At 37.0% G+C, this 16,999-nt stretch overlaps 1 protein-coding gene across 2 annotated transcripts in view; it reads right to left on the bottom strand.

Annotated features, from left to right (window-relative positions):
- LOC110446575 (fibronectin-like) overlaps positions 1-9,963 on the bottom strand; it is a 42,860-nt gene extending 32,897 nt beyond the window's left edge. For both annotated transcript variants that reach the window (XM_021491783.1, XM_021491784.1), the window contains exon 1: positions 9,712-9,963. In XM_021491783.1, coding sequence (XP_021347458.1) covers positions 9,712-9,763 — 52 coding nt within the window. In that variant the 5' untranslated portion in view covers positions 9,764-9,963. The remainder of the gene's footprint in view (positions 1-9,711) is intronic.
- Positions 9,964-16,999: the final 7,036 nt, after the last annotated feature.

Below are 16,999 nucleotides of genomic sequence, written 5' to 3'. Positions count from 1 at the left end.
CTACTGTCTGAGTTCAACCGGTCAGGAAACTCTCGATCCAGTTTGCGACATTTCCACGTATACCATAACGTTTTAGTTTATGGTTTAGGAGAGAATGACTGACTTTGTCGAAAGCCTTAGCAAAGTCCATTATGAGGATATCTGTTTGGCGTCCCTCATCAAGATTCTTTGAGATGTCATCCACAAATTCAAGAAGTTGGGTTTCGCATGATCGCGATTTGCGTAAAAACCATGTTGAAACGGATACAATATGTTATGGGTATCGGCATGGGTCATGATAGTTGAGACCACAATGTGTTCCATAATTTTGCTACAGATACAGGTCAGAGATATGGGTCTGTAGTTTTCTGGATGAAATTTTTGACCCTCTTTATAAGCAGTTGATACATTTGCAGATCGAACACCAAATGATGTCGGGTTCGAGACAAGACAGATCATGTTCATGACCGGTCATAAAAATGAAGCTAGTGTCAGAAGCTATAGCCGTGATTGTTCGTCGATACAAAAACGCTCCACCAGCTCCACTCTCTCATCTATGAGTGTCAGCACAGAAACGATGGCTATCGTTCCTAGAAATGTAGGTCAAATTTCTCGTCTCCCAAATGTTACATCAACAGTCACTCGCTCGACAAACGATTTATACACATCATACAGTGTACATGTCATCCGTACAAACCTCTGGTTTGCTTACAAACAGCAATTTCAATAACTGCACATTCAACTTCCACCGGGCCTAGGCTAGTCACTATCGCTAGACGACATGGTAGCACTATCTATTTCCCGCATTTGGGCGCATCACTTTTAAAAAATGTACGTCCGCGGTAATTAGTATTTTCTACTAAGTATTTTGACGGCATTAGAAGATGGCTGCTGGCGAACGTTTCTCCTCCGTTAGGAAAATTACCAAAACTATTCGAGGATAAAGGTGCTGTTAGCGTAAAAAAGACATTGAACACACAGTGCATATCCTCCATGCTTACCTTAAGAAAAAGAACCTAGACGATGCCTTCGAAAGCTACAATGATGAACTGTTGTATTCAAACCTGGCTAAATTTTACACGGAGGCTTGCGCACAAAAATCAGAACCTTTTGTTTAGTTTTATTTTATTGTTGAAGCATATAATAAAACAGTTATGGGCTTTTATGCTGGTAAATATGATGTGATATGAACCTGAAAGAGTAATATTGACCTCGGCTTCGCCTCAGTCAATATCACTCTTTCAGGTTCATATCACATCATATTCACCAGCACAAAAGTCCATAATTGTATAATATGAGCATGAAAAAGAAACACTGACTCAGAGGAAATAAAATTCCTTAATTATTATGAAAAAAAATGAATAATTTGTATCATTAAACAAGATGCAACGGATGAAATTTGTACTGAGGGAAGTACTACATTTGGCGGAACGTATTGTGACGTATCAATGGAAATGACGACATAAAGTAAATAATGACCTTCTGATTCTAAAAATCGTAACATCGAGTCAGTATCACGAATAACCAACCCCCACGTGATTATTATACAACCAATGAGAATGGCGGTAAATGAAAGAAAACCGTCAGGAGAAATCTACCGGATTTGCCTAAGAGCAATGTGACGTTATAATTGAAGTGACGTCATTTATTAATTATTGATTTGTTGAGGTGCGTATGTGGTTATACGAAGATGAGAAAGAAATATTAACCGAGACGAAATAAAATTCCTTAATTAACATCTAAAATGTTGAATATTGTTTAATAATTAAACACGATGGAACGTATGAAATTTATTTTGAGGAAACTGCTGCATTTGGCAGAACGCATTGTGACGTTACAATTGTAATGATGACATGAAGTGAATAATGACCTTCTGATTCTAAAAATAGTAACATCAAGTTAATATCACAAATAACCGAAATCCACGTGATAATGATTTATTATATGCATGAACATTTCTCGCAATCACATTCGTCGGATCCTATACACTTGATCAGTCCTCAAAAACTCATGTAGACTGGTTATCCGGTGAATATCGATTTCTAAATATAGCCTTATGGAAATTCCCCGGAAACTGTCGTAGCGCATGCGCAGTTAGACTGGAGCGCGATCTGTCAGACGACATTAGAAGATGGCTGCTGGCGAACGTTTCTCCTCCGTTAGGAAAATTACCAAAACTATTCGAGGATAAAGATGCTTTTAACGTAAAAAAAGGCATTGAACACACAGTGCATATCCTCCATGCTTACCTTAAGAAAAAGAATCTAGACGATGCCTTCGAAAGCTACAATGATGAACTTTTGTATTCAAACCTGGCTAAATTGTACAGGAATGCTCGCGTACAAAAATCAGAACCTTTAGGTTTTTTTTGTTTTATTTTATTGTTGAAGCATATAATAAAACAGTTATGGGCTTTTGTGCTGGTAAATATGATGTGATATGAACCTAAAAGAGTGATATTGACCTCGGCTTCGCCTCAGTTAATATAACTCTTTCAGGTTCATATCACATCATATTCACCAGCACAAAAGTCCATGATTGTATAATATGAGCATAAAAAAGAAACACTGACTCAGAGGAAATAAAATTCCTTAATTATTATGAAAAAAAATGAATAATTTGTATCATTAAACAAGATGCAACGGATGAAATTTGTACTGAGGGAAGTACTACATTTGGCGGAACGTATTGTGACGTATCAATGGAAATGACGACATAAAGTAAATAATGACCTTCTGATTCTAAAAATAGTAACATCGAGTCAGTATCACGAATAACCAACCCCCACGTGATTATTATACAACCAATGAGAATGGCGGTAAATGAAAGAAAACCGTCAGGAGAAATCTACCGGACTTGCCTGAGAGCAATGTGACGTTATAATTGAAGTGACGTCATTTATTAATTATTGATTTGTTGAGGTGCGTATGTGGTTATACGAAGATGAGAAAGAAATATTAACCGAGACGAAATAAAATTCCTTAATTAACATCTAAAATGTTGAATATTGTTTAATAATTAAACACGATGGAACGTATGAAATTTATTTTGAGGAAACTGCTGCATTTGGCAGAACGCATTGTGACGTTACAATTGTAATGATGACATGAAGTGAACAATGACCTTCTGATTCTAAAAATAGTAACATCAAGTTAATATCACAAATAACCGAAATCCACGTGACAATGATTTATTATATGCATGAACATTTCTCGCAATCACATTCGTCGGATCCTATACACTTGATCAGTCCTCAAAAACTCATGTAGACTGGTTATCCGGTGAATATCGATTTCTTAATATAGCCTTATGGAAATTCCCCGGAAACTGTCGTAGCGCATGCGCAATTAGACTGGAGCGCGATCTGTCAGACGACATTAGAAGATGGCTGCTGGCGAACGTTTCTCCTCCGTTAGGAAAATTACCAAAACTATTCGAGGATAAAGATGCTTTTAACGTAAAAAAGGCCATTGAACAAGCAGTGCATAGCCTCCATGCCTACCTTAAGAAAAATAATCTAGACGATGCCTTCGAAAGCTACAATGATGAACTTTTGTATTCAAACCTGGCTAAATTGTACAGGAATGCTCGCGTACAAAAATCAGAACCTTTAGTTTTTTTGTTTTATTTTATTGTTGAAGCATATAATAAAACAGTTATGGGCTTTTGTGCTGGTAAATATGATGTGATATTAACCTAAAAGAGTGATATTGACCTCGGCTTCGCCCCAGTTAATATCACTCTTTCAGGTTCATATCACATCATATTCACCAGCACAAAAGTCCATAATTGTATAATGGAGAATGGAGGTAAAAAGTGCGTCATTTGATATAATATTGATCTATATCTAAAATAAGGTGCATCGAGTCAATTTCACTGACCTCCACATAACTGTAGTCCACCCAATGACGGTGTCAGAAATATTGGGGGTTTCTGCTAACTACTTATTAATTTTAGTGACTGTAAATTTTTACTGATGCTTCTGCAATTTGTACTTCAATTCTTTAAGTTTACTTTCATGCTTACAAAATGAATGACCTTGCCTCAGACATTACTCATAACTAATCAAATTAAAATGTGTCCATCCATTTTAAGTCAGTGGTTTTTTATCATTAATGATCAACGTCTGTTTGTCATTTTTATTTGACCCTGCCCCTCAGTCCCAGAAAATCACGTTTTTTATCTTTTTGTAAATAGTGTTGTAGAGTTTCCAATTCTAAAAAATGAGTAGTTGTTATGCATTGAAGAGGTTTTCTTTCAGCTAGGAGATATGTTATGGATAAAAATGAGATAAAATATGTTAGATATCATATATCCTTAAGGCAGAATTAATCCGTGATAGTTTTTTGAAGTTCAAACAATACAAATACATATATATATCCTGAATAAACAATAATCAACGTTGAATTTGTATATATTCAATGTGAGACTATATATATATATATATGAGAAGGTTTTACCATGGTATAAAAAGTTTAATATGTTAGGTCCAAATCTGGTTTGTTTACTATAATTAGACTATCGAGGTATTAATACGATGTGTTCTAGTACGGGTCAAGTTCATGAGAGCACTAGCTCTGAACTTCAAAGGACGTCAACCGACATTCCACTTCCGGTTGTATCTAATTAGCGGCCGAGTGGGGTCGAAAGTCAAGTCGACCACCGAGCGAACATGCTCCCTACAAAGTGATGCTGGAGAGGTCTATGTATTCGACTATCTACAGAGAAACAGTAACTTGGATTATATTTTTAAAAAGTAAAAGGGCGATGTTATTGTACATGTAAATATTGGTTTAACCCTTGTTTTATTCATATATTTGGCTATACGTTAACAGTGGCGGATCCAGGGGTTTGTTTGGGGCTTAAAGAAACCCCCCACCCTAGGATTATTTTTAAACGAAATTCATAGGGTGGGGGGTTTCTTCCCCCACCCCCACCCCACCCCCACCGGGAATAGGGAAGGGGGTAATGGATTGGTATGTAGTTAAAAATAAAAATAACCTTTGACAAACAATATTTGAAAATGTTTCTGATTCTGGCTACATATCGAGCAGAAATATTGATCAACGAGAAAAGCCCTCTAAGTTGAGGTGTCCTATTGTCTCCGGTGAAGATAACAGATAATCAGAGATTCAAAACGAAATTATTTATAAACAAAATCGATAATCAATATAAGCTCGCTTCCGTTTATAGTACAAGGAGGCTCTGGTTTGGTTTTTGGTTATGTTGTGTGTATCATATCCTGGATAAATCAAGGAGCAGAGTGGTGAGAATGTCTTTCACTAATTTTTGGAATGTCACCTTTTTTTACAAACGAAAGACGTATTCTGGTTCAAAATTTTAATAATTTGAATGTTGCGTTAAATCAGGGACGTATAGTACTGTCCCTGGTTAAATTTAGAAATAATTTTGTTTGGCATTTCCAGGGACAGTATATTTCACTATACGTCCCTGGCATTTCACACTATCATAGCAGAAAGGCAGACATGATTCTGTTTAGAAAAAAATTAAGTTAATTTATTTAAGCATTTAGCGCGCATTATGTTGTTTGCTTGCAAAGCTGTGTCATTCAAATAGATCATAAATACCATACATGTTCTTTTTTCATTTATAATTTATATTTAAAATTAAAAATGCCCGCCTTATCGACAGTCCACACAATTTCGTTCAATAGTTTGAACAGCGTATTGTCGCGTGCTGATTGGCAAACAAAGTAGTACTTTGAAATTTTAACAAACAATTCAATTTTATTCCACAATTCAGTATCAATACAATTGCGTATGATATGTCTATAGGGTGATTTAAGTTTATCAATAGAACTCTGAGCTGAAAGTTAGATTTGAAATTGTTTCGATTTTTCCCCGGAACAAATTTCGCGCATGGACAAATACAGTGAACACCGTAAATCCGACCTTGCCCTCCACGAGGGAGTTATTTTTGGAAGTTAATTCGAACTTTTCTCTTTGCTCATTTTGTGAAGAATCCAGGCGTGAATTTATTTGTTGATTGTATGGGAACCTGACAACAGTCGGTAGATTCTATAACAGCCTCGTTATTTGACATGTCGTCAGAAACTGAGGAACCGTGGATGCGAGACGCGTGAAACTGATAGCGTTTGAAGTGAGTGATCTTGCGACGGAGCACAGGTTCGTTACAAATGTCTGAAATGTTTATGTGTGCTGTGACTCATATCAGTAGGTCTGTAACATATGTGTCAGTAGGTCTATAGAATATGTGTATTTCAGACATTTGTAACGAACCCCTGTTGATCAGTGCAGTGTAACAGACGATATTTCTGATAAATTGCATGAGCGTTAAAATTGTTTCCATTGCCGGCATTGGTGATTTCAACCGATGTGCATTTTGTACGATATTGCAGACCTTGGTCTTGTTTTCGTTGTAATAAAAGTGTTTTTTATTTTATTTTTTATTTTGCACATAAATTTACAATGACATTGTCAAATCTCACAATGCCCAGCGATATTTCAGCAGCCGTCATGTTTAATTATATTGAATATTGTAGTTCCGGTCAGTGTTGTATTAATACGCTAAGAATTGTGTCTCGTGATGCATGGTAATTAAAGTCCCATCAACGACACAGCTTTCAAAGAGGCTATATAGTGACAATGCCATGCAAATGTAAATATAAGGTCATTTAAGGACGTGCCTCCATTTTTGTGTCACGTATGCGTGCATGTGTGTTGGTGGCAGGGTATGTTGATGTATTTGCCTCCTTGTGATAGCGCGGATCTGATGCCGACTTTATCGTACTACCTGACTGAAATACTATGCCGAAGGCAACACGCACTGAATATCACATTGTATCCTGACAACCGATAAACAAGCTGTTGTTTAAAACCTTTAATTACTACACGTTTAACGGGAAATAAAAACTCTTTTTATTGTCCCAGCCTGGAAACAGAACCCGGTACCTTCTTCACTTGGGCGAACGTTCAACACTGTGGCCAAAAGTGAGGCATTGCCAAGGAAGGCATCAGGAAAGAAAAATGTGTTCGGAAGTAGAGAGAAAATATAAAGATATCTATTGTTGCAAAAGGAGCAGACAAATTATTTCGATTTTTTGTGTGTGGACAGATGCAAATCCCTAATTCCTTATTTTCCACTTGTGTTCGAAATGGTAGATTGTCACGTCTCTCTAATTATGTGTTCGTAACGCCTCTATATTCCTCTACCAGATTGTCACGTCTCTCTAATATTATTATGTGTTCGTAACGCCTCTAATATTCCTCTACCGGATTGTCACGTCTCTCTAATCTAATTATGTGTTCGTAACGCCTCTATATTCCTCTGTTAGATTGCCACGTCTCTCTAATCTAATTATGTGTTCGTAACGCCTCTATATTCCTCTGTTAGATTGCCACGTCTCACTAATCTAATTATGTGTTCGTAACGCCTCTAATATTCCTCTACCAGATTGCCACGTCTCTCTAATCTAATTATGTGTCCGTAACGAACTCAAATATTCCTCTACCAGATTGTCACGTCTCTCTAATCTAATTATGTGTTCGTAACGCCTCGCAGGTGTGAACAAATTATTTCGAAAAAAAAAATTGGAACTGTGCGGAATTAACTTGTAATTGATATTAGGCTGAACTTATACGAACTGTGTTAACGGAAGAGCTGGACGATGTTACTGAATTAAAATGTGAATTAAACATTTACTTGTGCAGGGCAACAGTCTGTGTAATTCAACGTATCAACGTCCTCAATAACTCACCTTTATAAGATGGTCCATACGTTTGTTTACAATAATATTTTAAATCTATGTTTACGGAAAATGTCGTCTCCCTGTGTGTAGTTGAGACAGTTATCTCAGTGCGTTAAATTCAATTCATGCAGCAGAGCATTTAATGCAAAACACATGGACGTGTACATCACTAATATACCCTATAAACACGTGTCTATTAGTTCATTGTATTGTTATGTAAAGCATTGTATTATAATGTAACGTATACAAAAGGAATCATAATGCAATTTGTAGTAAAAATTAGGGTATTACATTCTATTGTATGACATTATGATAATCAGTGTCATGTTATAACAATATTTATGACATTGTAATAATCAGTCATATTATGATATTAAGTAAAACATTGTAATAGTGTCATTACAATATCAAATATGACATTATGATAATCATTGTCATATTATGAAATAGGACTTTCTAGTATAAATTATGACATTATGATATTAAACATAACTTTTTCAAACCAAGCTTGACCTCATCCGATAAAGTTTATTATGTGTTTATTAATGCCAGCTATGATACTATACTTATCGTGGCGGTCATATCTCCATACGGCACGTTCTACTTAACAAATTTTCACAAAGTTCAAGCATGTTTTGAAAAAAAATTGATATTGTGATGGATTATGATGTCAACAGAATATGTTTAAGGAATTTAACTAAATTAAAAGCATTTACAAATGAAATAGTGTATATATGTATATTACTTAAGTCTGCCATATTGTACTATTGTAAATATATGCTTGTAATTTGCTGGGAAAGGGCTTAATATAAGTTTAATAGATTGTGCCCAATCCATTTGCTTGGCAATACAATATGTTTAAACTAAAACATTCGCGTGTTGGTGCTGTAGATTGACGTGAAACAGGTGTAATTAGTTTTCACTACCTCCGATAGGGGGCGCTCATATGTGATAGAGTCGGTAGGAACTTAAGTGTTAAGTAATTTACCAGATTGACATAAAGATGTCTTGCGTTAAAACATTTAGTATCTGTTTGAACGGGACCTTCAACCCGAGAGCCGGGTTGGTAGTCCTGATCGTATCTAAATTGACCTTTGCCCCGAATGCCGGATCGGTAGCCCTAGTCGTATCTTAGTTGAACTTTGACCTTGGTGCCGGGTCAGTAATCCTAATCTGCTGGTTGCCATGACGATAACGAACAGCTGTATCATGAATCTTACAATACGATTCGTTATCTTGTTAATTAGTTCATTTCAAGCGTATGTCTGTTATCGATTTTATTTGGGTTTAGCTAGTGTCAGTGCATCGTTTGCTATATTTTGTAATATTTTTTATCACCGCTTCTCATAAATTTTCCCGGGATTCGCTAATCGACGTCCTATGCAGTCTTTTCCAGACCGGAAGTGGATGATTTTATATTTGTAAGTAATGTGTAACTGCTCTCTAGATTATAGGACAAATTAAATTGATAAAGCATGAGATGTTCTGAATTAAAATAGGGATCGTGAAAGGTAATCAGTATTTGCAACCTCGGACAACGAATTGGCGATTTGACGATTTTAAGGTTGCCATACTATAAGCATTGTCATTTTTCTTTTTCTTGTGCCGAAACAGTTAAACTAATGGTCAGATTGGTTAGTAAATCATACTCAGTTAAAGGCCTTAAGTCATTAGAACGTAAAATTTGCGCGAGTCCGCTTGACCATTAATAATAATGTAAACTTTATTTATATTTTCACGTCCGTTCAGGAAATTAAACTGCGCTATCCACTGCGCCACCCGACCATCCATGCTATCATGATAGGTTATTAATCAAATATTTTAAAATTGGCTAAATAATGTGGTAGAAAAAAATTGTCTGAATAAGTAATTCAGGTTAGTAGGTTTGACCCACCTGGGTCATATAGATTATAAAGGACGTCACAATCGAGAGACTTGATCTGATTGGCTATTAGAGATCGCCAAGAAGGCAAAAGTAATGCTTAATACTGTATGATACTTACCCCGTGTGAACTTCCAGGAGATGATAAAGACAAACGTTAAACGTAAGTCCATAACGGTAGTGTTGTTATCCCGGATTTTTTTCACGTATCCCTCACAAGCTGTTCCTCACAGGTAGACAACAAAAACACAATATTGACAGGCCCCGTAATACTCTCGTACCGACATTGTTACATCACATCCTACCTCCCCACGTATAGCGCCACAGAATATAATCCCCACTAGAGTATCATAGCGCCCCAAGTACGCCCGCTGTCTCTTCCGGGGCACAGTACGGCCTGCGTGTGTACGCTAGGTTAAGCGTCTCTGTTTCACACATGAATTTCTTTTTTGATACAACATGCGTAATTCCTTTTTGTTTGAACGGTTCGTTTGTCTCTGGTCTGATCACTTGTGTTTCTGCTTGATTTACTGACTCATCAGTTTATCTTTGTGTCTGGATACATGTGTTATGTGTCTGGTTACATTTGTTATGTGTCTGGATACATGTGTTATGTGTCTGGACACATTTGTTATGTGTCTGGATACATGTGTTATGTGTCTGGATACATGTGTTTATCTTTGTGTCTCGATACATGTGTTATGTATCTGGATACATGTGTTATGTGTCTGGATACATGTGTTATGTGTCTGGATACATGTGTTATGTGTCTGGCTACATGTTTTTATCTTTGTGTCTGGATACATGTGTTATGTGTCTGGATACATGTGTTATGCGTCTGGATACATGTGTTATGTGTCTGGATACATGTGTTTATCTTTGTATCTGGATACATGTGTTATGTGTCTGGATACATGTGTTATGTGTCTGGATACATGTGTTATGTGTCTGGATACATGTGTTATGTGTCTGGATACATGTGTTATGTGTCTGGATACATGTGTTATGTGTCTGGATACATGTGTTATGTGTCTGGATACATGTGTTATGTGTCTGGATACATGTGTTATGTGTCTGGATACATGTGTTATGTGTCTGGATACATGTGTTATGTGTCTGGATACATGTGTTATGTGTCTGGATACATGTGTTATGTGTCTGGATACATGTGTTATGTGTCTGGATACATGTGTTATGTGTCTGGATACATGTGTTATGTGTCTGGATACATGTGTTATGTGTCTGGATACATGTGTTATGTGTCTGGATACATGTGTTATGTGTCTGGATACATGTGTTATGTGTCTGGATACATGTGTTATGTGTCTGGATACATGTGTTATGTGTCTGGATACATGTGTTATGTGTCTGGATACATGTGTTATGTGTCTGGATACATGTGTTATGTGTCTGGATACATGTGTTATGTGTCTGGATACATGTGTTATGTGTCTGGACACATGTGTTATGTGTCTGGATACATGTGTTATGTGTCTGGATACATGTGTTATGTGTCTGGATACATGTGTTATGTGTCTGGATACCTGTGTTATGTGTCTGGATACATGTGTTATGTGTCTGGATAACTGTGTTATGTGTCTGGATACATGTGTTTATCTTTGTATCTGGATACATGTGTTATGTGTCTGGTTACATGTGTTTGGTTTGTGAAGCAATGGTAGTGATTTCACCTGAAAACGTGTATTTCACGTTCAAAACGTGAGTTATATTTTTTATCTCGACACATTAGCTTTAATTTCGTATAAACATGTTTCCTTTATGATCGAATACGTGTGTCACCTCTGTCTAAACGCACGTGTTTTTTATGAAATCTTATTTTCTTGCATTTTTTCTCTGTTTTGTCAGAACGTTTGTGCTTTTCTTTGGTCTGAACACAGCTTTTTCTTTGGTCTGAACACAGCAGTCACTTTTTAGCTGAACACGCTTACTCTATTTGCCGTTTCACATGTGGTTCTTTTTGGTTCTGTTTTTCTGTTTTCTCGGAACACGTTAATTGGTGTATTGCTTAAACACTTGTGTTCCCGTTTTTTCTGAACACCTACGTATAATTTCGCGAGATGTAAAACGAATTGGCAATTATAAAATATTTTATCATCAATCCCCCTCCCTGCGTAACAATATACGCTGTGCGTTGTCCCTCCCTACGTCACAATATACGCTGTTCTATGCCCCTCCCTACGTGACAATATACGCTATTATATGTCCCTCCCTACATAACATGACACGCTATTATATGTCCCTCCCTACGTGACAATATACGCTATTCTATGCCCCTCTCTTTCTAACAATACACGCTATTCTATGTCCCTCCCTACATTACAATAAACATTATTATATGTTTCTCCCTACTTTACAATAAGCGCTATTCTATGTCCCTCCCTTTGGAACAAAACACGCTAGTATATGTCCCTCCCTATGGAACAAAACATGCTATTCTGTGTCCCTCTCTACATAATATGAAACACTATTCTATGCCCCTCTCTATCTTACAATAAACGCTATTCTATGCCCCTCCCTATCTTACAACAGACGTTATTATATGTCCTACCATACATAATATGACACACTATTCTATGCCCCTCCCTACGTAATAATAAACGCTATTCTATGTTCCTCCCTACCACACAATGATGCTATTCTATGTCCCTTCCTACGTAACATTAAACGCTATTCTATGCCCCTCTCTTTCTTACAATACACGCTTTTCTATGCCCCTCTCTATCTTACAATACACGCTTTTCTATGCCCCTCCCTATCTTACAACAGACGCTATTTTATGTCCCTCCCTTCTTTACAATAAACGCTATTCTACGTACCTCCTTATGTAACAATATACGCTATTCTATGTCCCTCCCTACATTACAATAAACACTATTCTATGACTCTCTCTACTTTACAATAAACGCTATTCTATGACTCTCCCTATGGATCAAAACACGTTATTCTATGTCCCTCCCTACATAACATGACACGCTATTCTAGGTCTCTCCCTACATAACATTGAACGCTATTATATGTCCCTCCCTACGTTATAATAAACGTTATTTTATGTCCCTCATTACGTTATAATAAACGCTGTTCTACTGTATGTCCCTCCCTACATTACAATATACACTTTTCTATGTCCCTCCCTACGTAATATTAAATGCTATTCTGTGTCCCTCCCTACGTTACAATAAACGCTATTCTATGCCCATCCCTACGTTACAATAACACTATTCTGTCCCTCTTTATATTACAACAAACGCTATTCTATGCCCCTTCCTACTTTACAACAAACGCTATTCTATGCCCCTTCCTACTTTACAATAAACGCTATTTTATGTCCCTCCCTACGTTACAATAAACGCTATGATATGCCCTTTTCTACGTTACAATAAACGCTATTCTATGCCCCTTCCTTCGTTACCATAAACGATATTCTATGCCCCTCCCTACGTTACAATAAACGCTATTTTATGTCCCTCCCTACGTTACAATAAACGCTATGCTATGCCCTTTTCTACGTTACAACAAACGCTATTCTATGCCCCTTCCTACTTTACAATCAACGCTATTTTATGCCCCTCACTACGTTACAATAAACGCTATTCTATGCCCCTCACTACGTTACAATAAACGCTATTCTATGCCCTTCACTACGTTACAATAAACGCTATTCTATGCCCCTTCCTTCGTTACAATAAACGATATTCTATGCAGCTCACTACGTTACAATAAACGATATTCTATGCCCCTTCCTTCGTTACAATAAACGCTATTCTATGTCCCTCCCTACGTTACAATAAACGATATTCTATGCTCATCCCTACGTTACAATAAACGCTATTCTATGCCCCTTCACATGTTACAATAAACGCCATGCTATGCCCCTTCCAACGTTACAAAAAACGCTATTCTATGTCCCTCCCTACGTTACAATAAACGATATTCTATGCTCATCCCTACGTTACAATAAACGCTATTCTATGCCCCTTCACATGTTACAATAAACGCCATGCTATGCCCCTTCCAACGTTACTAAAAACGCTATTCTATGCCCCTCCCTACGTTACAATAAACGCTATTCTATGCCCCTTCCTACTTTACAATAAACGCTATCCTACGTTACAATATACGCTATTCCCTGTCCCTCCCTACCTCACAATATACGCTATTCCCTGTCCCTCCCTACCTCACAATATACGCTATTCCCTGTCCCTCCCTACCTCACAATATACGCTATTCCCTGTCCCTCCCTACGTTACAATATACGCTATTCCCTGTCCCTCCCTACCTCACAATATACGCTATTCCCTGTCCCTCCCTACCTCACAATATACGCTATTCCCTGTCCCTCCCTACCTCACAATATACGCTATTCTCGGTCCCTCCTTACCTCACAATATACGCTATTCTCGGTCCCTCCTTACCTCAAAATATACGCTATTCTCGGTCCCTCTCTTCGTACATGTAACAGTATAACAATAAACTGTGTTTCATGTCTTATTTTGATTTATGACACTCAATCGCTTTTAGACAAGGACATTTATATGATACGTTTCTGAATTCATTTCTGTCCATATTTTCGTAAAGCTCAGAAATTCTAAGTCCTTACATAACCTTGACCCACATACGTGTACACGTGAAGTTAGCATGTACGTCCTGTACGTACAGGTAATAGCGTATCGATGTTCTGCCACGCTCGTTAATTACAACATGACACTGTTACAAAACCTTTGATGAACTCAATATCTATTTTCCATCCAATCCCATAAATTTGATAAACCTGAAAAATAATACCAAAACCCCTTAAATATTTCAAAGGACTCCTATTACATCGTGTGCCATTTAATTAACTCTAAAACAACTGCCTTGTTCTTAAGGAACCCCGTTCCACTGACAAAGAGCTGGAACGTCACTCTAGAAACTCTTTTCCGGCACGACTATAGCGTTAATGAATCGTTTTTACAACGAAAACAGCCATACTTTTCGGGATATTTATGAAAAAGTAATAAAGACGCAAAAAACAAAATGTAATCAATTTTAAAAATTCTGACGGATGAGTCCGGTAGGCGAACCATATACTTCAGATTGTTATACTATCGCTCTAACAGACCTAGCTCAATATCAACGGAAATGATCTGGCTAAGTTTTATCCAAACCGGAAATTGTCTGTATACAAGTTCATCTAAGAAAAAAGCATATTATAATATATTATATTATATTTTATTATATTATATCATATCATATTATATCATATTATATTATATTATAAAAACAACAGGAGTCTTACGCGGGACATTTATATTACGAAGCCTTTACTGTATCAATTTTCCCACATATGAATTGAAACTGCAATCGGTTAAAAAGTGTCCAATTTATGGGCCGCAAAGCCCGTACAAAAACTTGATAGGGGAGATTACTCTAGGCCAGAACATCTCCTTTTGGTTTCTTCATCTTCTATATAGAGGGGAGAGCACTCCAAGTCAAAAAAGTTTGAGTGGAACTCTTCGGGATTATTTGATTTAAACATATTTTATTTGTATAAAAATATACATTGGGATTGGATACAATTTTTCTAACTTATATAAAGCCCTTTCCAAATATAATTTAACAATGAGAGATTACAAGATGACATATATATACATCATATTTACAAAATGAACGAGAGATAAACGGGATTATTGCTGACAAATAAATAAAACTTCAATGAGTTCAAATTAAGCAGTCTACTATCAAACTCAAATAAATATATCTCTTAGAGCACAAATCATATTATATAAGGGAATTTAAAGCCATATTAGGTTTTCCAATCGACTGGAATCCGAAAACCTATTATTTTACTAGTCTCGCTGGTGCCACAATCACCAACCAAAGTCGGGAACCATCTCCGTAAACGAGAAAATATTTCGGGAGTAACTCGGTTGCCGCCATATTTGTCATCTCATTATCATATCCGGACTTACATTGCGAGGGCGACCTTTTGTAAACAAAGATGGCTGCCTCTATGAGCAAACACGTGGATATCACGTTTCTGTGTGAATTTCTCGTTTACGGAAAGTGCCGACGGTTCCCAATTGTATCACCAACATCTACGTAAACTTATACGGGTCGTCTGAAATTGTATACCCATTTAAAAGGTTAATCTTATAATAATAAAGTTATCTAGTAATAACCAGTAAAGTTATTTGCATCAATAAATAGATTGACAAGAGAACCGAAGGGTGGAACAATACACGCCTGTCCCATACCCACCTGACATGCTTAGAATCCTTCCAATGTATTATTTTAAGTAAATGTATGAAAATATGGAACTGTGATAATAAACAACATCTGTCCTATATTATTCATTGAAGTTCGAAATATACGTGTACACTTTCCGACTCAGCTGCAATACTTCGTCAATAACCGCGTTAAGGACCATTGCCCTACTGCAGAAAAAAAATCACTAAAGAGTTCCATTAAGTTTTCGTTCAAACAGTAACCTTCTCTAAATTTCGTTTTGGATATAACTGAAGCGTAACCGGGTCAGGATACTTTTGTAGACAAGGTAGCTCAGTCGGTCAGACTGACAGTATATCGATGTAAGATCCTGGGTTCGAATATTGATCTGGCCCCCGTAACATTCGTACATTCAGAACACTGTTGATGATAAGTCTTGGGTTGAGTCCGTCTTTTTACACGTGAAATGCTTGTAAACAATAAGTCAAATCCCATCATCTTTTTTGGCAAGTTATCTGCTCCCTCGGCTACGGGTTACACCATTTAACAACGGACACTTACGTGGACAAGGATCGCGACGACAAGAGTTGCGTACCTTGAAACGGTGGGCGATGCGACTTTATGTACTTACATAGTTATCGCTTGCAATGGTAATAGAAACCCGATTTGAGAACAATTTATTCAGAATTATTTGCAGGGATAACGAATTACAAGACGAAGCAGGAAATGTAATTTAACGAGTTAGGGGACTAGGAAGTGACAACTTCACCGTGATAACATTTCATTATTTGATGAAGTGACGAGGATGGGGCATGTAGTTGCTAAGGAAATCTGTGAAAAAATTAGGTGGCGCCTTAGCAACCACATAAACCTACGGGGCCCCCTCTTTCACTTCATCATGTGTGTGTGTTACGTGTGACGTCATCAATTTTCGTGTTACCGACGGAATTATCTCCCCCTGTTTTCAAAAGGTTTGTGTATTGCGTGTGACGTCATCAATTTGGCATTTACTGACGGAATTAGTTCCCCCCTGTTTCTTACCTTTTTACCTTCTGATTTCAGGTATTCTCTCTCTCTCGCCGCTGTTTCGTTGTTGTTGTTTTTTCTCTTTTCTTTTCTTTTCTTCCCTTTTTCTGCTCTTTTTTTAATCATGTGTTTTCATTTTCCTTAATAATCCTATGCAT

Source organism: Mizuhopecten yessoensis, unplaced genomic scaffold (genome assembly GCF_002113885.1).
Source record: "Mizuhopecten yessoensis strain PY_sf001 unplaced genomic scaffold, ASM211388v2 scaffold2805, whole genome shotgun sequence".
Taxonomy (NCBI): Eukaryota; Metazoa; Mollusca; class Bivalvia; order Pectinida; family Pectinidae; genus Mizuhopecten; species Mizuhopecten yessoensis.
The sequence above is the reverse complement of the archived record's forward strand: the minus strand, read 5'-3'. Positions and strand labels throughout refer to the sequence as shown.